The 23,813-nt window shown below is 37.1% G+C and overlaps 1 protein-coding gene across 1 annotated transcript in view; it reads left to right on the forward strand.

Annotated features, from left to right (window-relative positions):
* The window catches only part of CNTLN (centlein), a 173,480-nt gene that overhangs the window by 83,083 nt on the left and 66,584 nt on the right, over positions 1 to 23,813 (forward strand). The window contains exons 12-13 of the mRNA XM_026044024.1: positions 2,086 to 2,211; positions 19,081 to 19,130. Of these exons, the coding sequence (XP_025899809.1) occupies positions 2,086 to 2,211; positions 19,081 to 19,130 (176 nt within the window). The remainder of the gene's footprint in view (positions 1 to 2,085; positions 2,212 to 19,080; positions 19,131 to 23,813) is intronic.

Raw genomic sequence — 23,813 nt, forward strand, 5'->3', positions numbered from 1 at the left:
TATTTCTGGGTATTTTACAAAAATATTACAGTAACATATATTTATGAGTGAAAAAAGAAATAATATCAGAACTCTACCCCACTGGATTTTTATCATGAATATTCTATATGTTATTCCCACTTAAAGTCTATAAAATAGCRAAAAATTTATGCAAAGTCCTGCTGACTTTAGTTGTACTTAATCAGGTACCTACAGTTCAGACTATGCCTTTTTTCTTTTTTCTAAAAATAATTCTTTTTTTGTAAGTAGAGCAAAATTAATAGCCTGATTCATCATGACACTGTCTGTTTTAGTATTCTTCTGACCAAATGAGAGGCCTTGAAGTTATTGCAAAAGCTGATATCCATTCATAGTGCCCAAGATAATGTAAAGGATGAGTACAATATACATACAGTAATCTCTCTGTTATGTATGAATTAACTCTTTGGCCCATTGTAGTAGGTTTGTATAGTTCATCTTTTTTAAAAATTTTGTCTTCTAAAAATAAAAATTTCAGTATATATAGTGAGTTGCAAATTCACGATATACCTCGCTAGTGCAGAAAGATTTTGTAATGTTGAAGCATAAATAAGTGGCAGAGCTGTTTAAATGACAGAAGAAGAAGCTGCTTTTATTTAGAAATGACATCTAGGATTTTGTCTCCAAGCTCACTGTTTTAAATTCAGTGCAAGCTGAAAATGACCAAAACCTGTTGGATGACAGTTACTTATCAAATGAAATGACTTAATTTGGTGTCTAAGGAAGCATTCGTAGTCCACAGAGAGATGAAGGCAAAAAGATACAGAAATTCAACCTAGATGAAGATGGTTAAATTCAAATTTTATATACAGTGAAATAATGCTTAAAAAAGGAAAATAATTGATACCAACTTATTCCAGATAGGAGCATTTTTGGGCAAAGTAGGTACTAAGAGAAGTCTAATCTTAAAAATTTTATTTGTTAATGTGGTAATTACCAATATTCATAATAAAATAGTAAACAATTTCTTCACTAGTAATTAGTGCAAGCAGCAAAAACTGGTTTTGATSGTTTTTGTGTTCAGAGAAAAGTTTTGTATAACCTCAGTCTTTTTGTCTATCACACTTTTCATTTTTTAATAGGCAAACAAAGTAAAGTWGAAAAGAGTTAAATAAAATCAGCCTTGAAGTTGTTTAATTCCTTAAACTGTTTCTTTGGCATCTGGAAAATATTCACGTTGCCAGTGTAATGTAACTTGTTTGTTAAGAGCTCGGTGTTAGTTACTTATGTGGTATTTCTGATTCTCTGTAAGAGGTGGAGGACCCCACCTCCGAATTCTGATTCTTCATGTATTAGAGTCTGGTTTCTTGATGGCAGCTGATGGGACCTAATCCACCTGTCAGTGTGCATACAAGTTCCAGATATACGTGACTGCAAACATGATGGGACCTTCTGAGCTTAACATATTCTCTGGTAGTTTATTTTTGTATTCAGTAGGAATTTAGACTTCAAGAATTTAGACTTCAGGCTTGAAATTAATTTTGTAAAGGAAAATGTTCAGTAGTTTTTCTTATGATTAAATCATATTTAATATGGTCTTCTGAAACAAACTCATGAAATATATTCATGTCCATCTGTGCTTTTAAATTCAGTAGGTCTTTTCCTGATGAATCATCTGTTTATAGATATCTCATTCATTTGTTAAACAGTAGATAAACATTTTGATCTAGAGGAGGCATTAGTGTGACTTCCACTTTGGTTTGCAGAGGTGCAAGGTTGCTGGTAGCTCTCAGTTTGCAAGACATTGTGTCATGCCTTTACCTTCTGCTTTCTCCTATCAGTATTATGTAGGATGACAGAATGAGGGAGTTTCTCCTGCTAAGGAGGAGCTAGCAGGAATTCTGCCTTACAGTGCTTAATTTGACCTTTTTAAAATGCTATGTTTTATGAGCTGCTAATCATGAAATGTATACTTCCATTAAGTACACACAGCTTACGTCTAGTATGTGCAACAACACATAACATTCCACACAACAACGCATTCCATAACAAAATATGTTTTCCTTCTCATGTTCTTAAAATATTTAGATATTTCAAAATAAACACTGTGTTTTCATTCGTAAGCAGGACTGAAATCAGTAAAAGCAGACATGAGCGTGCAGAACCCCATCAGCTTTGTCAAGAGGATTCTGATGCTGTATGGAATGAGCTGGCTTATTTCAGAAAGGAACACAAAAAGCTACTGATTGAAAAGTGAGTTTGTTTCTTAAAAAGTATTTATTTAAACATTTTCTTTGAAGATTGTGCCCTGCAGACCATGCAAAATTCCTTACAAAATTCCAAGATTAAACTGTCTTCTACCACAAGCAGAAAGGAAAACCTCAGCTCTTTTTTTTTTTTTCCCCTCTTCTTAAATCAGTGACAAGTTACAAGTTTGCTAGCACTAACAGAAACTGTATTCCATGATCTAGGGATTGTGTTAATTAATGTGGCTCTCATCTGTTGGAGGTGTCGCTCTTCATTAGCCTGTATTTTACACACTGCCGTGCTTCATTTTTGGAATGAGGTGGTGAGGGGATAACCTAGCCAGCCATCCTTGTTTGATCTCTGTGATACATACGCAATGCAGAATGCCTCAGCTCTCTTGGTTCCCTGCCCTGTCCTGCTAATCCCAGCTGAGCTCATTATGGTGTAGCCTTGCTGCTACTCCTGGAGCCAGAGCTGTCCAAGCTAATTACTGGTAGCAGCAGAGCTGCCTGTTAAGGGTCTGGTGTGGATCTGCTAACATGGTCCTTGGTAGTGACCTGCAAAAAGCACGAGGGAGTTGCTCTCTTTCTTGCTGTGCACAGCCTGTCCTTTGGGTTTAGTGCTGATCCCTTCACACAGCTCTTTTAGCTGTAGTAAGTGTAAAACTTGGTGAAGGAAACTCTTACTTTAGAAAACATACAGTTTGCTGCTTTGATCTCATAATTCATAGGCTATTATACTCAGCCAGGCAAAGTAAGAAAACGTCCTTTTATACTAGACAAAAGGAAGTTAGCATGGTATAATTAGCCCTTGGCAGCTATTTAATGCTTTCTGTAAGTCAAGTTGATTTTTTTTTTTTAAGACTCAAGACATTGTAGAAACTTCTGTTCAGACTTTGAGTATCTTTTTGTCAGTTTAAAAAAATGTGTTTTCCCAGTGGGTCACAATGCAAACCAATTTTGCAGATGTACCATGAAGGTTGCTATCACAGAATTTCAACAGCAGCAAAATGTTCAGCAGTATGTAAGTCCTTGTGTGTTGCTCGTAAGGCACTTCAGCATCCTACATACAGTACTGTCAATGTCTGTGTTTCATGGGATATTCTTATACACACTTGTTACAGTTGTGTGCTTGTCCTTGTCACTTCATCATTGTTTYCCATTTATTATGAAAGTAGCATATGTTATCATTATACATACTACTTTATTTTGTTTTTATATAGGAAAGAACACTACTCTTGCCATACATATGATTGATATTGTGATACTTCTTCCATTCAACACATGCAGCACAGGTGACAGTAACCTGGGAACATACTGAAAAACATGCACTAAGCCTGTGCTTTTCACACAAAGCTAGGAAACAGGGTTTTCATATACATTGTGCTTGCCCATTGTGTGATCAGTATGGTTCAATTGTCTCCTTTCTGGGGACTCATGAGCTCTGCATGGTGTTGTCTTTATGGGGAGCCATCTTTTGCCTGGTATGTTCCCAATCAGTGGCAATGACTAGCCATGGTTGTGGTCAAGTGGCAGCAGGAGATAGTTAAGCTCTTTCAAACTGAAAACATTTAAATCAAAAAAGAGGTTTTTTTAATTCTCCAAAAGAAGCCAGCATTACAATGAACTTATGTGGGATTGTTTTTTACTTTTTATTGGCAATCTAGCTTATTTTTAGTTGAAGTAAGGAAACAATAGAGCCTGTGTTTTGCATGTCTGTCTTCAATGTCAGCCTTTGATTATGTCTTAGTACATTCAATGAAGCAAGTGAACATTTAAATATCTGCACTTGATTTTTTTTAAAGACAGTCATTACTACACACATCCCCGCTTAAGCTCTATGTATAAAGGATGTAATATTCAGAGTCGTAACAATTACTTAAAAATGTAATTTTAAAAATAATATAGCCTATAGCTTTTGTGGCTATTGCCCACAATCAATACACATAGCACAATTAATTTGGTAGAATGTACTGTTTTTTAATTGAAAGACTAAGAGCTGATATAATTCAAACCTACTAAGAAACTCATAAATATGGGTGTCTGCATAAGGATTATCTTTTGTTTTAAGTCTATTCGAAATATGGATATATGTAACTTCTCTGCTCAAGTAGACAAGAGAATGAATACTAAGCAAACAAAATTATTTGTTGTCGTTGTTTGCTTCTTTATTTTAACTCTAATTTAACTCTTTATTTCTTTCCTCCTTCCAAATAAACACGCCTTTAATTCGCACATGTATTTTTCTAGAAATAGAGGTATAGTGCAACAACGTACGTGCACTAAAATAAAGCAGAAAAGGTCATTGATTCTTGTCCCAGGTACTTAGAGTAAGTCACACAATCACAGAACCACAGACTGGTTGAKGTTGGAAGGGACCCCTAGAGATCATCTAGTCCAACCCCCTGCTCCAGCAGGGACACCCAGAGCACGGGGCACAGGRCRRCATCCAGGYRGRTTKGGAAGATCTCCAGAGAAGGAGAGTCCACAGCCTCCCTGRKCAGCCTGTGCCAGGGCTCTGGCACCCTCACAGCAAAGAAGTTCTTCCTTACATGGAGAACATTAACTGCAYGTGTTTCAACTTTTACCCATTGTTCCTTGTCATATCACTGGCCACCACCAAGAAGAGTTTGACCCCTTCTCCCTATATTCTCCCCTCAGGTATATATACATGTTGATCAGATCCCCTCTCAGTCTTCTCCAGAGAAAACAGGCCCAGCTCCCTTAGTCTCTCCTCGTACAAGAGATGCTCCACTCCCTCAGTCATCTTTGTCGCTYTCCGCTGGACCCTCTCTAGAAGCTCCACGTCCCTCCTGTCCTGGGGAGCCCAGAGCTGCCCCYAGTGCTCCAGGTTTGGCCTCCCCAGAGCTGAGCAGAGGGGCAGGATCCCCTCCCTGCCCCTGCTGCCARCATCCTCCTCATGCAGCCAGGAGCCCATTGGCCTYCTTGGCCACGAGGRCACTGCTGCCTCATGGCTAACTTGGTGTCCACCAGGACTCCCAGGTCCCTCTCYGYGGAGCTGCTCTCCAGCAGGTCAGCCCCTAATCTGTGCTGGGGCCTGGGGTTATTCCTGCCCAGGGGCAGGACCCTGCCCTTGTCCTTGGTGAACCTCAGGAGGTTCCTCTCTGCCCAACTCTCCAGGCTGTCCAGGTCCCTCTGAACCTCCGGAGTGTTGGTCACTCCACCCAGCTTGGGATCRTCCACAGTCTTGCTCAGGGTGCCCTCTGTGCCCTCGTCCAAGTCACAGGTAAACAGCACTGGGCCCAATACTGACCGCTGTGGGACACCACTGGCCACAGGCCTCCAACTGGACTCAGCCCCATTTATCAGCACCCTCTGAGCTCTGCCATCCAGCCAGTTCTTGATCCACCTCAGTGTTATGTCATTAGCAATATTAGCACACCAAAAATCAGTTTGTAAGTTAGAAAATCTATTTATGAACCAGGAAATACGACTGCCTAGTGCTTTCTGTGAAGGCCTAACTTCAAAATATTGCGCTTTATAAACAGGGATTGTTAGACTTTCATTTAAGCTGTTGCACACTACACATGTTTCAGGCTGGACTTTAGCAGTGATAAGGGTTATAGGCTTCAGATAAAGCATCTGTTTTTGAAAATACGAGAATTGCATGTTTTCACAATGTTCACAGTACTTGAGATATGAGTCAGTCAGTGGGACTGAGTCAGTCTGTAGCATGAGTATTTTTTTTCTGTGAAACTTCTTTTGCAGATACTGTGTCACTATAGTCTGTACCTCGATAGTCTATTCTCAGATTTTTTCTTTTACTCTGAGGTATTCATTCTCTGTTTAAACTCAGCCTGAGAGGGTCTTTTTGTGTGTATGTGTGCTCTGTAAAGAACAGTATGTATTATATTGCTCTGTAGTTAACAATGGAGTATGTTTCAAAGCCACACCCTATCTTTCCGCAGGGTTAACATGATATATCGATTTGAGTCATTTTTACTTGTAAAAAGGTATCAGTAATGCTATAATCAGTAACTGGATTAGTAAAATCTAATGATAAATTAAGATTATTCAATATCACTATATATTGTCACTATATATTGTTTTTAAATATTTCCTGATATTCCTTTGGAGGGAAGAGGCCTTTTTTACTATTACYGCAATTTATCTTTATATTGAGACGATTACAGACTTATTGTTCTAACTATATATAAACTACTTTTAGTGATAGTTTTGTTTGAAAAAAAAAGAAGTTAAAAGTCTCTCTTCCTTATTAAGACTCTTACCCACTATTTCACAAAGAACGTATAATTATATTTGAAACATCACTGTGTAGCTTATGTGGATTGAAAGCTACATTTCTATTTCTATTATTTATAGAATCTGTCTTTTTCATTGTTTGGGATGAGAAAACAAACAAAAATTGTAAGATTTAACTTTTCGTTGAGATCCAGACTATTATCTAGTAATAGATTAGCTTTTAAGCTTCCATAACTCTCTCTGTAGAAATCCTAGCAGTTCAGGGTTAGCACCTGCCTGCTAAACCTCTGCCAAAATTGAAGAGGTAGAGAGGAATAAAAAGGATTGTTCAAATAAATTCACTAAGAATTCTTCAAGTTTATATTAAAGCTAATGACCAAGTGAGTACAATTCTGCAACTCTGCTGCATGTCCTTTTACTAATTTTCTTGTATGGGTCATTTTCTCTCTGTCTGTATCGTATTGCAACCATTTCCTTTTAAGTACCCCATTACTGCAAACTATTAAGGCAGCTATTATGTCAGTATTCAGATTGTCTGTCACGGAAAACATGGTACTTTATCAGTTTTTCTTTCCTTTAAGCAAGCAGAAAACAGAATAGTATTCAAGTGGCAGTTAAAACTTAAAAGAGTGACAGTGAACCTTTCTGTATAATTTTTTTTTATCTGAGTTATATGGAATGGCTGAAATCATGCAAGATAATTATCTACTAACATACAAATTTGAAATCTCTTAAATTAAGCTACATAACACCAGTGTTCTAAGATTCAGCATCTTGCAGCTGCACAGAACTGGAACGTTTTCAGTTGAATATTGGCAAAACATTTCAATGCTTATTTGTAAAAACTCTGGTATAGCTCTCAAACATTTTTTTTTGTGTAGACTAATTTTTATCCTTGTTATTATGTTCATACAGATCTTTTGTCTGCAGATTATATGAGTTGCAGACAAGAAATACTGTACTGTTGGTAATCACATTACTCAGAGAATGCTGCCTTTTTATTTTCTTTACTCCCCAGACAAAGAGGTTCTTTAACACTTTAGTGGAAATAGGGTATGCATTTCCTCACACRGTTGTAATCTATTAACCTACATAAAGTTCCTGTGCAACAATTCTTATACACACATACATATACTTACAAATATATATATATATGGCTATATATACACACATGTGTATATAAAAAGAAATGCTAAATGTAATTTCTTAAGCAATATTGAATGGTCATGGTACAAACCCTAAGAACCCAGAATTTGTAACTCAGTAATATAAAGAATTACATAACCTGTCACTTTCGAAGACAGCAAAATTCTAAATCCAACGCTGTTGGGAAGCAGGTCCTTTAATTTTCTCTCACACACCTATCCTGGAATTCTTGGAAATCTGGCTAATGGCAGTGCCAGTCTGCTGAAACATAGAGCTGAGCCCCATTGTTCAATGCTAGCTTAAATTTTCCTTGGGTAAGACTAAGATTTAAGTTTTGCAAAGAAGTGGATACATCAGAGTTTTTTTCAAAGACTGCAATAAATGTTTACAATTTAACTTTTGAATCAACTTTTCTCCATATATATTCTGCCCGGTTTCTTGAACTCCTTCTTTTATTGTGCAGTTCTACAATTATAAAAACAGGAATATATGAATGTTAAGCAGATCAGATCTGTACTATGACCCAGTATGATGTTCATGATGATCTACTAACTCCTTTTATATTGCGTAAGGCAAAATATATAAATATATGTATATATAAAGATAAAAATACATATAAGCTTCTAAAGCTTATATATAGCTAGCTTTCTTTTCTGAAAATGATATTCTAAAATTTAATGAATTCAGAATGTGTGGTATGGGCAGTGTTCATTTTTTTTCAAGTACGATCACATAAGAATGAACATGAATTTTTACAAATTTCCCTAATACTGAAGTATTCAAATGCAAGCAATTATTAGAAATGTTGGATTATATTGTTTTTGGAACCACTGTCTGTTGGTTATATGATGTTTACGATAAAGCACTAGGGAGAAGATAACTTTCTTGATATTCATGCAAAGAAGTTCCCACTCAAAGTGCATTTCTTCTGAACAGAGCTGTATAGAGTGCACTGGCACCCTAGTCCTGGCCCTTCAGACAGAGTCCGTCCTGAAATAAATAGAGTAATAATGATTTATCCTCTGTGTATGAGTCTGCTCTTATAGCCTTGTTACAGAGGAAGAGAATGGTCCAAGTTGAACTTATGAACATAATTCACTCAGTGGATCACTTTATGATCCATTAACTCGATACAGTAAAACAAAGAGAAGACTACTTCTTGGATTATACATTTTTAGGCATTGATTTCTAACTGGTTTTCCATGTTCTTTTACAAGATTTGTTATGCTTCATATTTGAACTGTTTTAGTCACCTAGCACATCTTTGTTTTTTCAGTGACTATTAATTTAAAATACATATTGAACTCATTCTTGACCATATAGCATTGTTCACTTCTTTTTGTAATGTGAGCAGACCTTGGGTGTATGTGGGGGAGTTGCTTTTATCTTTTTTCATTCCTGAATGTGGGTTGTAAATCAGACAGACTTTACTTAGCACCAACAGATACTGCACCCTGCAATTTTCATCTATCTTATAACTGACTGAATTGGGAAAAAAAGGATGATAAGGAAATATTTCTAGAAAGTGAATGTTAGAAATAAGATGGATAGCTCAGTGAATCTATGTAATCAAATATTCCATTACTTTGGTTAATTACAAAAGCAAGATTTTTATATAAATTCTTCACGATTTTCCTTCAGTAAAAGAATTCTGCTAAATCATTCTGGATGTTCTGAACGTGCCCAAAATGTAAGTAATGCTAGCACGTTTTGCTTTTACTCTTTTGGCAGCATTATCCCCAGACATATGTAATGGTTTTTGCTCTCTCATACAATCTAGATCAAACACCTGCTCCAAGGTTTACTCTCACCTCCCAAGGCTGTCAGTTGACACATAAATATACGGACCTGTGAAAAGAACATTTTTTTTGCCTTTACTGCAGGCAAATGTTCTTGGATCATAACACAAGAGGAGAAAAAAAAAAGGAAAGAATTTCAATCATAGTAGTATTTCATATGCAGAAGTCAGATAAAGTTTGCACCCAGCTTGTTTCTCACAGAAGAGGGTTAAAATGAATGTTTGCATAATATTTCAGACTCCACATGTTAATTTATAGCAACCACTTCACATATTATATCTATAGACTTTTTACAAAGTATGTTTAATATGAATATGCATTCTAGTCTGAGTTGTATTTTACCCTGTTAAAGGCACATGGGCAGAGAGCACGAGTCAGTTCTTTGTACCAAGAAGAGCCTCTTCTGTTCATCTGTTCTCTTTCCTCAAACTCTTCTCTTGCTTGTGAGGAAAGTAGTATTTCTTTCTCTGTCCCAATTTCCTTAGGATTATTAGGATATTTGATTTAAGCTTAGAATATTTGACTTGAGAAAAATTTCCCTGTCATTACTTTGATTCAATGTCTTGAAAAGAGGATTATTTTAGTTACCTTCATAGGAACGCTGCTGACTTCTTCTGAGGACCTTGAAGAAAAAGTCAAGAAAACTTACTTAGCAGTATTTCTTCATTTGCTTCTTCATTTGCTTTTTCATTTGACTTTTCTTCTTTAGCAATTTTCCATGTCTCTGAGGGAGAACAGTTGAAAGGGCAATAGGTACCTCCATGTCCTCTCTGAGTGCAGCTGACCCTGCGCTAGGTCACTGATATCCATCCACAGCACCGAGAACATGCCAGTACATTAGGAGATTGTGACGGGTCTCCTTATTTCTCAGAAGAGTTGCTCTGCAACAATCTTATGACCCGTAATCTTTGACATGGAGTGGGTTTCCTCAGTGGGCTATTTCTTCATATGTATGCAGCTCTGCTAGAGAAGGGATTATCTGCTTGGTTTTACTATCCAGATAGAATTCCCTGGAACAAATGAAAGGAAGCCGTACTCTTTGTTGGATGTTTGTTTTACACAACCATGAGCCTGCTGTCTTAATTTCTTTTGTCTACAAGTGGAGGATGGCAGGAGTCTCCCGTTGCCCAGCTTATGAATGCTGCTGAAGTTGGGCTCACTTACAGGGTGCAGATTGCTACAGAAGCGGCGATATGCAGGCGAACTGACCACTGTCCTGTGCCTGTCTGCTGATCTAGGGTGAGCAGCTCCTCCAAAAAGGAGCCCTCTGTGCTGATTGATGGCCATAGTGGGGGTTGTGCTGCAGTTCAGGATCTCTTTCTAAACTACCATTTCCTTAAAGCATTCAGAGCCAAGTGCGCATGTGTGTACGTACCATAGATGTGGAGCTCTGTGGAGGCTCCTGATGGTATCTTTAGAAATGCTGACATTTAAAAATGATGAGTATTAGGAAATTTTGTTCTAGCAGGAAAGTGTGTTTTGCAGAGATCCTGCTTATATGCAGATGGTATGAACATTTCAGATATTATCCTAACTTGATAGGTAAGCAACTGTTACAGAGAATTTCTTGCTGATGCTTAACTATAATCTTGAAGAATCAGAAGTAATTCCTTTGGCAAAATTGATTCTGTAGCACTTTTTTGTTAGGGTTTTTTGTTGTTGTTGTTTGTTTTTTTGTTCGTTTGTTTTATGTTACCTCTTTTAAGGTACTGAAAGCATTTATTTAGAGAAATAACCAAATAAAAAGAGGAGTACACAAAAGCATTATACTGCTTTAAGACAAAATTGTTGTATGATACTGGAAATAGTAGGTATACATCAAAGTCAGTACTCTTAAAAATGTCGACAGTCAAGTGAACAGATTTGATCTCTCTGGATTTTTTATGCTGCCTTGTTTCAGTATTCAATATTCAACCAATTCAATATTGCAAACCAAGACAGTGGTAGTGATAGCTGGAAGACATGAATGAACAATTAATACATAAAAAGAATGCTTTGTGCTTCCCTACTCCTCATGGTGCTGTTTGTGTATATACAAAGAAAATTTCCATCAAGTAATTGATAGCAGATCGAAAATGTTGAACCTGTTCTTGCAATGTTAGAAATAAATCTATATTGCCTTACAGAGCAAAATGACACGATGCTGCTGCTTGTTTGTGACATTAGAAGCCTTGTAAGCCTTTAAGGAAGCCACAGTCAATCCTTTCTAATTTAGGGTGGTGATTCGAGCTAATTCAAGTACTCATTAGCTACCTCTTGGCTAGGAAACAGTTCCCTTCTCATGTAATCCAGAATTTCTGAAAAAAATACTGCTGGTCTGGAATATTCCTTGTTAATAGAGAATTAATAGAGAAAATAAATAAATAAATAAATAATAAGTAAATGTTTTGGGATAGGCTATGTTGTTAGAAGTTCTCTCTCTCTCTCTCTCTTTTTTTTTTCATTTTTTGACCATATTTTAGAGCCAAATAATAAAACAAATTTTGCTAGAGTAACTTAGAATCAGTGTGCAGGAAACTGCAGGCCATGAGACTTTTTCAGTTAAGTTCAAGCATAAAAAACAGTGCATCAAGTTTTATCCATGTGATTCTTACTAGGCTTCGGGCCTTTTAAGTCGCTTCTGCCCACCTGATGGGCTATCATTTGAAATGAGCAGAGCTGCTAGAAAACATGAAGATTCTGAGTATAAATAACAGCAATGCATTTTATGAAAAAAGTCCTCAACTTTGCATTCTTTTTTAATTAATTTGATTTTATTACTTCTACAAACAGACTACAAAACCCATCTTTTTCTTCTTTTTTTCTTTTTTTTTTTTAAACACTCTCGTTATGAAATCATCCTGAGCAGGAAAATATGCATGGAAGCACAATACATATTTTTAATAAGAATTTTAGTTCATGTTATATGATTGCATGCTTCTGTTCTTAAATTTAGAAGAAGAAAAACATGTACTCCTTTTGTAGTTTTAGCAACGAGGTTATTAAAGTTGTTGAGCCTTTACCAAGTTTTTCAGCCAGTTTTCAGCAGTTTTCAGCCATGCAGCCATGCCAAGTTTTTCAGCYAAGGGTACGTTTTTCAGACATGCAGTCTTACACAGACTCTAGAAACCTAGGCTATGTAATAACCAGGACTGAAAATACTTTCTCAAACAAATCAGGTAATAAAAACAATGATTTTTTTTGGGAAAGGTTATTTTTACCTTTTCAGAGAAAAAAACCCACATGGATAGAAATGCACCATTGTAAGTACTGCATCTAGACTGAGCAGTAATTCCTTTCAACATTGAAAGCTTTTTAAAGTGGATCACTGTATTAGTAATGCCATTGCAGATATGAGTTGAGACTTTGAATTTAATGAAACTTAATAAAGTTTAACTGAGTGATTACTTACTTTCTTTTCATCTAGATTGCTAATAGGTATTCCTAGTAATGAATGTCTTTTGCCTAAGGTTATTCATCCATACAGATAGAGGAGGTTTATGCAAATTTTGAAAGACCATTCTGAACATTTTTTTATTGCTTTTAAAAGATACCAAAATTCCAGTTAACGCTCATTTATATTTTAGGATTTTTCAATCAAAGTCTCTGTGCTACAATTCTAAAAAGCTTACTTAGATTTCTGGGCATCGAATCCTCTGCTAGGGTTTACTTGTTCCACAAACAGCATAGAATATTGTATGAACTGTTAGTGTTCTATATTCACAGAGTTTCATAGACATAATGAAGTGTTGGTTTCCAGTCCAATCTACGTTGTTGAAAATTCTGTCATAGGTGCCTCTCTTGTGAAAGCTGAATYGGATAGCAGTGTGCACAGCATAATTGTGACAAAGACTTTAAAATGTAGTARCAGCTTCTGATTTCATCCAAAAAAGTGTGGAGGTAAGAATTCATTGTGAGCTGATAGTTACCAGTTTATACACACAACTCAGTTTGATGCTCTCTTTTTTTCTTCGATTTTATTCAAATCCCATCACTCACAGAATGGTTAAGGTTTGGAAGGGACTTCTAGAGATCATCTAGTCCAACACCCCTCCTTAAGGAAGGAGCACGTGGCAGATTCATTTTCTTGAAAAGCCTTTTTTCCTAAGAACTCCTTGTTTGTTTGTTTTGATGACTGCAGCCTTTCTTTGGAACTCTACATTACTATATGCATTCAATTTAGAATTTTGCTTTTGTTTTCTTTTGTTGTCACTTTTGTTGTCCAGTATTCCAAATAAAGTTCTTCTATTCTTACTTATTTTTTGTTTTTCCCTTGAATCATCAAATTTGAGTGGACTACATTATTTTCTGAGAGAACAATACACAAAATTAAATCTAACCTTAAAATTTACATATTTAGTTAGAAAAAGCAGAACATGGAAGAAAAAGCTTTTTCTTTAGCAGTGTTAACTAAAACTTCATATGCTGTATATCTATACTTTTTACTCAAGCAAAAAGATAATTCATATCAAAAAGAGAACTATAAAATACTTGTCAAAGGAATATTTTCATGGGGGGAAGAGGTTCTTGCACATAATTGTAAAACATATGAAATTTATGGAGCAAAGATGTTAGAAGCACAATGATAATAAAATTCATATTGATTCATATTGATAATATACGTCATCCTCGAGTCTGTTCTATTCTAGGTAAACTTTCAACTCCCTTCTACTCCCAGTAATTTTACTGGTATAGCATAGAGAAGGCATCTTCAAAGACTTCTTTCTGTTTCTATGCCTCAAGCTTATAGTTGTGTATTGCTTGAAATGCTTGTTCCTCCTTTCCAGAGGAACTACCTTTATGCTGTAGAAACACTCTCAAAGAGGTGACAAGAGAAGAAGCCTGAAGAGAAGAAGACCTGCCCTGGGTGGAGGAAGATTGGGTCAGAAAACACCTAAGGAAACTCGACATGCACAAATCTATGGGCCCTGATGGAATGTGCCCCAAAGTGCTGTGGGAGCTGGCGGATGTCATAGCCAAGCCACTCGCCATCATCTTCATAAGGTCCGGGAGAACGGGTGAGGTGCCTGAGAACTGGAAGAAAGCCAGTGTCACGCCAGTCTCCAAAAAGGGCAAGGAGTCCCGGACAACTACAGGCTGGTGAGCCTCACCTCCATCCCATGGAGCAGCTCATCCTGCCTGCTGTCCCTAGGTGCATGGAGGACAAGCAGGTRCTCAGGAGTAGCCAGCATGGATTCACCAAGGGGCAATCATGCTTGACTAACCTGATAACCTTCTATGATGGAGTGACTGGCTGTAAAGATGAGGACAGAGCGGTGGATGTCATCTATCTGGACTTCAGCAAGGCTTTTGACACCGTCCCTCACTGCATCCTACTGGTCAAGGTTTAGAAGTGTGGGATAGTGAGTGGAAGGTGAGGTGGGCTGAGAACTGACTCGATGGCAGAGCTCAGAGGGTTGTGATCAGTGGTGCTGAGTCCAGTTGGAGGCCTGTGGCCAGTGGTATTCTTAAAGGGTCAGTCCTCGGTCCGGTCCTGTTCATCAGCGATCTGAATGAAGGCACCAAGTGCYCCCTCACCAGGTTTGCTGATGATAMCAAACTGGGAGGAATAGCTGATACCCCAGAGGGCTGCACTGCCATCCAGAGGGACCTGGACAGACTGGACAACTGGGCAGTGAGAAACCTCATGAAGTTCAACAACGGCAAGTGCAGGGTCCTGCACCTGGGGAGGAATAACCCCAGACAGGCTGAGGACTGACCTTCTGGAGGGCAGCTCTGCAGAGAGGGACCTGGGTCTTGTGGTTGATGACAAGTTGACCATGAGGCAGCAGTGTGCCCTGGTGGCCAAGAAGGCCAACGGGATCCTGGGGTGCATTAAGAAAAGCATCTCCAGCAGGTCGAGGGAGGGGATCGTCCCCCTATACACAGCCCTGGTGAGGCCACATGTGGAGACTGTGTCCAGTTCTGGGCTCCCCAGTACAAGAGGGATGTGGAGCTGCTGGAGAGAGTCCAGCGCAGGGCTACSAGGATGATCAGGGGCCTGGAACATCTGCCCTGTGAGCAAAGGCTGAGAGAGCTGGGCCTGTTCAGCCTGGAGAAGAGAAGGCTGAGGGGGGACCTGATCAGTGTCTATAAACACCTCAAGGGAGGCAGTGAAGAGGAGGAGGCGGCCTCTTCCCAGTGGTGGCCAGCAATAGGACTAGAGGAATCGGCCACAAGCTGAGGCACCAAAAGTTCCACAGGAACTTAAGGAAACATTTCTTGACWGTGAGGGTGCCAGAGCCCTGGCACAGGCTGCCCAGGGAGGCTGTGGAGTCTCCCCTGGAGATCTTACAAACTCGCTTGGATGCYRCCCTGTGCCCCGTGCTCTGGGTGTCCCTGAGTGTACAGAGGAGGGTTGGACTAGATGATCTCTAGAGGTCCTTTCCAACCTTAAGGGTTCTGTGATTCTGTGATTCCATCACAGCCTCAGTTTGTCTTGGAGCCTTTCAGATGCCATAAACAGAATGCCCTTTGCTCAGCACTTGCTAAATCAAACACAAAATTTTCACTGCACAAAATACTGCCTTTTCAGCCAATATCAAAACCTGAAGAATGTCTTATTTCAACTGTTGACATGTAAATTGAAAATAAACCATGCAAAAAAGAACTGTGTGATAAACTCAGTTAGTATGTGCTTAAGATATTTACAGCAAGCTTTATCTGTGCCTCTAAAATAGTATTAGTGACTTTTACAGTATTAGAACTTAGAGGCTGCTATTCTTACTCTCTAGTTCCAGTATTTTTCTGCATTGCCACCCACAGAGTTTATTTTAGATATATTGAGTAGAAGGATTGAAGCAATCTTTCATTCACTCTCAGTAAGTGAAGGAAGTATTTCATGTTGCTAGAATCCATGTGATTGGGTTATGGCTCTCTTACATAGTTCTTGTAAAGGTAGAATTGTCCACTGATCTTTTAAAAGCCTGATTGAGGGAGCATGGTCTGTTGAACGTACTCTCTTTTTAGGGGATAATCTAACATAGATGTTTATCTTGAGATCTATTAGAAGTAATTTTTGGAGAGGGAGGGAAGCTGAGTACATACATATATACATACATATAATATCACACAAAYATTGCAGAGAAAGAGAGTACTGAATAATGCTTTGGGGTAAAAGTACTSTATTCAAATTTTAAATAAGTAGAAGCAGGATCAAACTACTGATCTTTTCTTCAGGATATTGATAGTGATGAAGAGTTCTGAAGCTAGATTAAATAAGCTGCAAACTTAGAACCTCCTCTAATCATGAAAGGTGTTATCTACCCATATGCAGTCTGAACAATATGTCAGGACAAAATATATCAGGACTTTTCTTTACAGAAGACACACTAAAGAGTGCCTTTCAAAAGATGTGTGAACTGTAATCATAAAATTTTGGTTAAATAAAGTAAAAAGAAAGCAGGTAGGATTTTTTTAGGTTTACAGCATGACAACAATGTAAATAAGTACATTGCTATTTACAAGTCAATAGAAAAATAGCTTTGTGAACCAGACTTTCCTAATGGAGATGCTAGGATGATGTCAGCATCTGATTTATTCTTTTTAGCAGGTAGTTCAAAGGTATTAGATCTCTTTACAGTAAGTGCACAGGAATGAGAGCAAATAATGAATTAATAAATAAATGAATTAAGTTAATAACTTGATGTAATTCATCCATTAATGTCCAAGGAACTCAAATGTGAAATTAGAGAACTGTAACCTGCCATACATGGCTACCATGCCACTGGACTGCCAGATTGTCCCTGTAACTCCCCCCATCTACAGAAATGGCTCCAGAGGAAACTGTAGATTACTAACTTTCATCCCTGGGAATACAGTAGTCTGTTTTTAGGAAAACAGAGCAGGTAGTGGTGGAAGAGATTACTACTGAACATAAATGTGTGTATATTTGAACATAGTCCCGTTGAGAAAGTGTCAGTGTGTCTTCTGTAAAGGGAAGTCCTGGTTCATTAACCTGCTGGAATTCCAGAAGCAGCAACAATCAGGTGGATAAAATCAGATCAGGATTTTCAAACAGTCTCTGACAGGGCTCCATGTCAAAGGCTATTAAAGAAACACAGGTTGTGGAGGCAAAAATTATCTGTGGGTGCAAAAAGATCAGATGGATGAGGTGGACTTAGGAAGTCTGTAAGTGGCTATAAAAAAGTAGTAAGCGGAGAAGTGCAGTGTGAGTCTGAGCTGTCCTGTCCCAGCAGCTGAAGGAGTAAAAGGGGAAGGGACTGAAGAAGTTACTCACGGACTATTAGTTGTGTGGATTGTGTAATACAGGTATATTACATGTTACAGTTTCTTATTTAACATTCCATCTTCTCATTTCTTATTGAAACATTCCATCAGTTAGAATCTGTTTCACAGCCAAATGAATTTCTTTGAGAGTACTTTAGATCAGATTATGAAACATTACTCCTATATATTATTTCTGTAATGCCATATATCTTCTAAACCATTTAAAAAAACTGGTATGTACATGTTAACTCTTTCAAAAAGTTCTGTACAATTGTTGTCTTACAGTGACATAGCTAGTGTGTAGAGGCAGGTTATAAATAAGTATATGTATATAAATATGTATGTAAATATATTTTTTTCAGAGAGTGCCCCTAAAGCTGAGAAGTAGAATTTTCAGAAGATAGAAGTTAAAGAACTAAACATTATAAAACAACCTTAATTCAATCCTTTGCACTAATATTTTGTTGAATGCAGACTTCAGTAAGGGAGAATCAATGGAGAATGTCTTTCTGAAGGAGTGTTTTGTCCTTCAGTGCACAGAGTGAACCTGCTATGAGGGGCAGTTTGGATAAAGTAGAGAAAAGGCCATTTTCATCTGTGTTCTAGAAGCTGCAGGTGGTTGGGCCCTGGAGACTGAAAGAAGAACAAAGAAAGTCAATCTGTGAATATAGCAGCTAGTTAATGCTCTAAATAGCCAATATCCTATGTCAGGCAGAGCCAGTTAGTTGAACTTTTCACATACGTTTCACTTTCTGTGTACTTTATGTGAAACTGTAGAATATAAATTGCAGTGTTTAGAGTTAGAGCTGAGAGACACATCAAACATACATTGTACTATAAAATACAGTGTTAACTGAAAAGGTTGTTATATCTCAGATTAACTCCTTTCCTTAAATGAAAATACCTTACCAGGTTTTTTGACCTGTGTTTCTTAGTGCCTTAGAGGGATTCTGTAAAACTAAATTTCCTATAATGCAGTTGAATGCTACTCTTTGGAATACTATGGAAAACGCTATCRGGAGATTAGTAAAACAGCCTTCAGAATATAGTTAGAATAATATGCATGAGTATTGGCTACCAGACTATATTTTTAACAAACTCTGCATATATGCCTATCCTGTGTTGCAGGATTCTAGGCTAAAATATTTGGAGATCTTCTTTCTTAAACATGATGCTATGATATAATTAATGATTGCTTGCATGTAAAGATTGTATGAGAAAACAGCAATATAACTGAACCATATTCAAGTAGCATTCTTTAACTCTAGTATCTGAATTCAATAAACTGTTATTTTTTTCAATTTTAATCCATTGCTTTGCTGAGGATTTGATGAAATATACTAAGTGCTGACTACTTAGAAGACTAACTCCTGAGCATTGATATTTTCTTCTTCAGTAATATTTTGATTTTTCTTTTTGCTTTAATTACATTTTAATGGTTTTACTGGTGTGTATGGTTGTTCTGTCATTCTTACTTTTACTTATTTTCTGTTTCACAGACTAGATCTTGAAGAAGAATTGGATCAGATGAAAGTACAGCACTCTATGGGTGAGCTTACAATTCATGACCTTAACTATGTTTGCAACTGAAAAGAACAGTATTTCGTGTACATTTTTAGAAATATTTAAGATTAGTATCTATGGAAATTATTTTTTCTTGGATGTGCATTTTGTAAGAATAAAACCATACATATTCTTGTTTCTAGTTTATTTCTATTTCTATGTTTTTTAGCTTTCCACATGCCTAATTAATCAATTATAATTTTGACATACACACAGGGCCTCAAGTTGTGCCAAGGGAGGTTCAGGTTAGACATGAGRAAGAATTTCTACACAAAAGGAGCAGTGAAGCCTTGGGACAGGCTGTCCAGGGAAGTGGTGGAGTGACCGTCCCTGGCAGTGTTCAAGGAACGTGTAGATGAGGCACTTAGGGACGTGTTTTAGCAGGCAGCATGTTGAAGGGTTTAGAGTTAGACTTGATGATTAATTAAAGGTCTTCTCCAACCATTAAGATTCTATGACTTATCTGCATATGAGGAAGAACTGTTTTACTGTTAGGGTGAATCCTTACATCTTCAATCACTTTTCAGATTAAAATGTACCCTCTTTTAAAATGTTTTAAAATGTTTTAAAATGTTTTAAAAGTTGGGTTGGTTGTTGGTATGATGATTACTTACTGCAGATGGTATGATGGTTACCTACTGCAGATGTGTATTAAGTAACACATATTCTTAGCCCATGAGGATTACAATTGATTGCAAACTTTCATCAGTTGAGGTTGACAAAAATATTTGATCTTGCCTGATGTGAAAAAGAAATTCCCTGTTGTTCCTCTTGGAAACGCTAGGATACTGCAATGCCATAGATATGTTCATCAAGTGAGTTTCATGTTTTGTAAAGGAATACCTTATAGAAATTGTAAGGGGTGGTAGAATACTTTATGTATCAGTGAACATATGTATAAGCATATGCAAGCAACACTTGCTTATGCTCATAAGAACATGAATGAATGCATTGCTCATTAAGTGGGTCATTTGAAAGCTTGTGACTATCTATCAAGGACCTAGTAAAAGGCATTAAAAAAAGACACTTCACCGAGCGCTGAAGTATGTTTATTCAGATTCATCATCACCCTATCGCTTTTAGCTTTTAGTTGCCAGAATCAAATTCAGCTGATTAAAGTTTGCTATCATGGCCCCACTGCTCAGTGTGTCACAGTGCGCACATTCTTCTTATAACCTGAATGAGGGCTCAGTTGTAGAATCATTGATTTTTTTTTTAATCATCTTTTTAAAAACTTGAAATTTTTTTGGAGGAAAACCTTTTAGATTCACATACTAAAAGCTCTAGGAAACACTTTTGCTTCTGTAAGTTGTGCCAAAGATGGACAATCCTTCTTGTGCTTAAGTATATAGACTAATTAATAGACAAATAATTAAGAAAAAAAATAGAAAAAAATACTCAAGCAGCTGTATTTCTAGCAAGCTATAGGCAATAGCAAACTTTATTCTCACCAGAAAATGAGAAAAGAGAACAAATGCACACAAATAGTCAACTGGGTGATCACTCYCTTCTTCCCAAATAAAACCTCTTATCTGGTATATGTATGTTGTTGATAGGCCAATCATGATACATGTTAAATAATATTTGTTCACTGTTTAAGTGTGTTTTCTTTTCTAAAAGAAATGTTTACTGAGATCCAGTTGAATTGTCAAAGAAAGTCACTGAAGACATTTTCAAAGATACAAATGATTGCTATTTTGTGAAAACCTGAAGCTGCAAAGCCTGTAGCAGTCTGTTGAGGCAATGGCTGTTTTTATGAGGCAAGTAAGTGTCAGGTGAGGGCTTTGTCAAGTGAAGTTCTTCACCGAGCACTTGATAAAGAGTATTTCTGAGCATCCATCAGAACTCTTGTAGAAATTGTGCAACCTTCGTCTCTTAGAAAAAAAAGCAGAAAGTAGCTGTTTTTAAGAAGTTTCTTTTTGGTAGATATAGTCTTTGTAGCTCTACTTCATCATTGGCTAACAGGATTTAAAAACCATACTGGACACAAGGAAAGCAAACTTTGCTTCTGCCATTCTCAGCTTATGTCTGTGTCAGCTAGATTGCCTCAGATGGGYCTGTATTGCCTGGGAAGATTATTTTTCAATACCCATTCACTCCAAAAGTTAACCTTACGAGTCACACCCTGTTGAAGATATGCTGATAGGTGCTCAGATATTTTCCTCCAGAAACTGAAAGTTTGGTCCATGTAGTCACATTCAAAAAAATAGCAATCATCTCTTACAAAAGCAAGTTCTTTGTTCCTCTGCTTCTTACGAGAGATTGTTCCCGGGCTTCTTTAGTGGTTAGAATCCTTTCAAGTCTGCCATATTCCCAGGCTGTGGGCAAGAACACGGAAGGGAGGTGAGAACTCGCTTTCTTCTGGTTGTTGTGGCATTTTGTCTGCTTCGGGTCTAGCTCAGCTTTGGGTACCTGGAGCTGGTAACTTGGAAGCCTTCAGTGGCACCTCCTGTTTGTAAGGGGAAACTTTACCTGGAGACCAAAGTGCCAACCTGTTGACCRTTTATATATAGTATTTATTGTACGACTGGTTGATATCTCTGCTCATATTTTATGTATGCTTTTTCTTTACCTGAGAAAGATTTCTGCAAATCCTGATAGCGAACTACAGCATCACAGTTCAAATACCATTTTGGCAGCCATGTCAAACTACCTCATAATCAGATTTGGTGGCTATTAATTAGAAATTAAGTGCTATGTTCTAAAGCTAGTAGTTAATGATTTCTCAGTGGGACAGAGGTATAGTTATATAAGACCATCATAATTTGCTGACTGAATATTGTGGATTTAATGACTTGTGGGTCTGTTCCTTGAGGGGGAAGTTGATATTTTTTACGTAGGTGTATGATAGATAGAGCTTATGTCTTGCTGAGAAGACTGATGGGATGAATCTTTCTGCTGTCATAGACAGACACACAGTTGTAGGCAGTGCTGTTTCATTATCTCCCTGACCAATTCCTGTGAACAATTACATAACAGTTGGGGGCAAGAGAAGGGGTTGAATAAGCCATTTAGTTTGTATTGGTTAGGAAGGTTTACAAGTAGTGGCCTATGGCTTTTCTTTGTGTTGCTTCCGATTTCTATAATAATATTGAAGATGTACAGATCTTCCTTAGTTCCTATTTTTCAGTAGTATTATTTATTCTGTGGTAATAATATGTTTATTTATAGATACAGTTGTAAATTGTATTTTAATATATCCACATAATAAATGTAGCATCTTGGGTGCTTTGATCAGTTTCTTTGACTATGGGAAATAATTTTTTGTTTCAGTAGTGTACTGTAAATGCTGATATAAAATCTACAACGGGCATTCAAATGAGTGAATATTTAGAAAAAGATGAAAAGCATGTTCATATTATCTTTGTGTGTTACTTAAATAACGTTGTAAATGTATGCAGTACCACTGTGCTGGGGGACCGTACTCTCAAATAACATGGGAACTAACATATTAATATCAAGGTAAAGGTACATATTCCCCAGATGCACAGTTTTACCTTTTTCAGCTTTTATTATCTTTAGAATGGTGTTCCATTTATTTCGTGAATACAGAAGTATTAATTGGCCGTGACATGTTCCAAAGACAAAAGAAAGGTCTAATTCACTCTAACAAACTTGTTAGTCACTGTTCATATCAAGAGGATTGTGAATCTACAGAGAGTAACACTGTTTTCTTCTACACTTGCTTTGTTTAAAAATCAAAAGTTTTTAAGTGACCTGCAATGTCATCTCATAGTTTGAAATAATACTTCTAAAACAGAGCTTCATCTTGTAACGCAGATGTTTATCCCTTAAGATTAATTCTTTTAGTTAATTGGAGGGAGCAGAAGAGAAGTGAATATTTGGCATTTCTACGCTGTTGTATATTTTTGTACTTGAACACAGCATATCAAATTTAATAAAAAGATGTTCTGAGGTTTGTAATTGCTCTTTTCTCTTAGTGCACAGTCTGAGACTGCTAAGCTCTCAGTTTAAATCTGAGTACAATATTTTTTACTTTTCATTTACTTGATTTAGTATTACTGCTATGCGTTTTGGTAGCATCCTTTGCTATGAATAAAACATTTTTTTTAGCTTGTTTTCTCTGAGAGGTTTTTGTAGCTAAAGTGTGTGATGATGCATATTGTCATCTTCACACTTATTAAYGGTTTCAATTTCTAATTGTTCTGAATTTACAAACTAGAATGGAATGATTTGTGTGATTTATCTGGTGAAGTACATGATCTTTCACTTAACAAAAAAGGGTTTAAAGTTTTCAACCATCCTAATTCTGTTACTGTTTGCTTTGTTCACCAATCACTCTGATCCTCCTAGCAGGAGACAAGACCTAGAGAACAAAACTGGTAGTGACTGTGTAGATAAAAAGGCAATGAATCCTGCTTTTAAGGCGTAGAGGGAATAGTCTATAAAAGAATAAAAATGGGAATGAAAGTACAGCGTCTTTAACCTGCAGATCTATTGTGCCTTTGAAAATCTTGAACTCTGAAAAAAAACATACTGTGATGCTACAAAGATTCATAATTATGTGACAGAAGACTTTGAAAAGAGGTCACTCTTTAGAAACTGACCAAAAGGCTTCACAAGAAAATGGACCACAGTCTAAATAATTGAGAGAGTAAAGAATGCATCCAGAAGATGTCTATGTATTGTTTTACTGAAGTAGTAGATG

The sequence above is a fragment of the Nothoprocta perdicaria genome, unplaced genomic scaffold (assembly GCF_003342845.1).
Source record: "Nothoprocta perdicaria isolate Ctin4 unplaced genomic scaffold, notPer1 scaffold_104, whole genome shotgun sequence".
In the NCBI taxonomy this organism is placed as follows: Eukaryota; Metazoa; Chordata; class Aves; order Tinamiformes; family Tinamidae; genus Nothoprocta; species Nothoprocta perdicaria.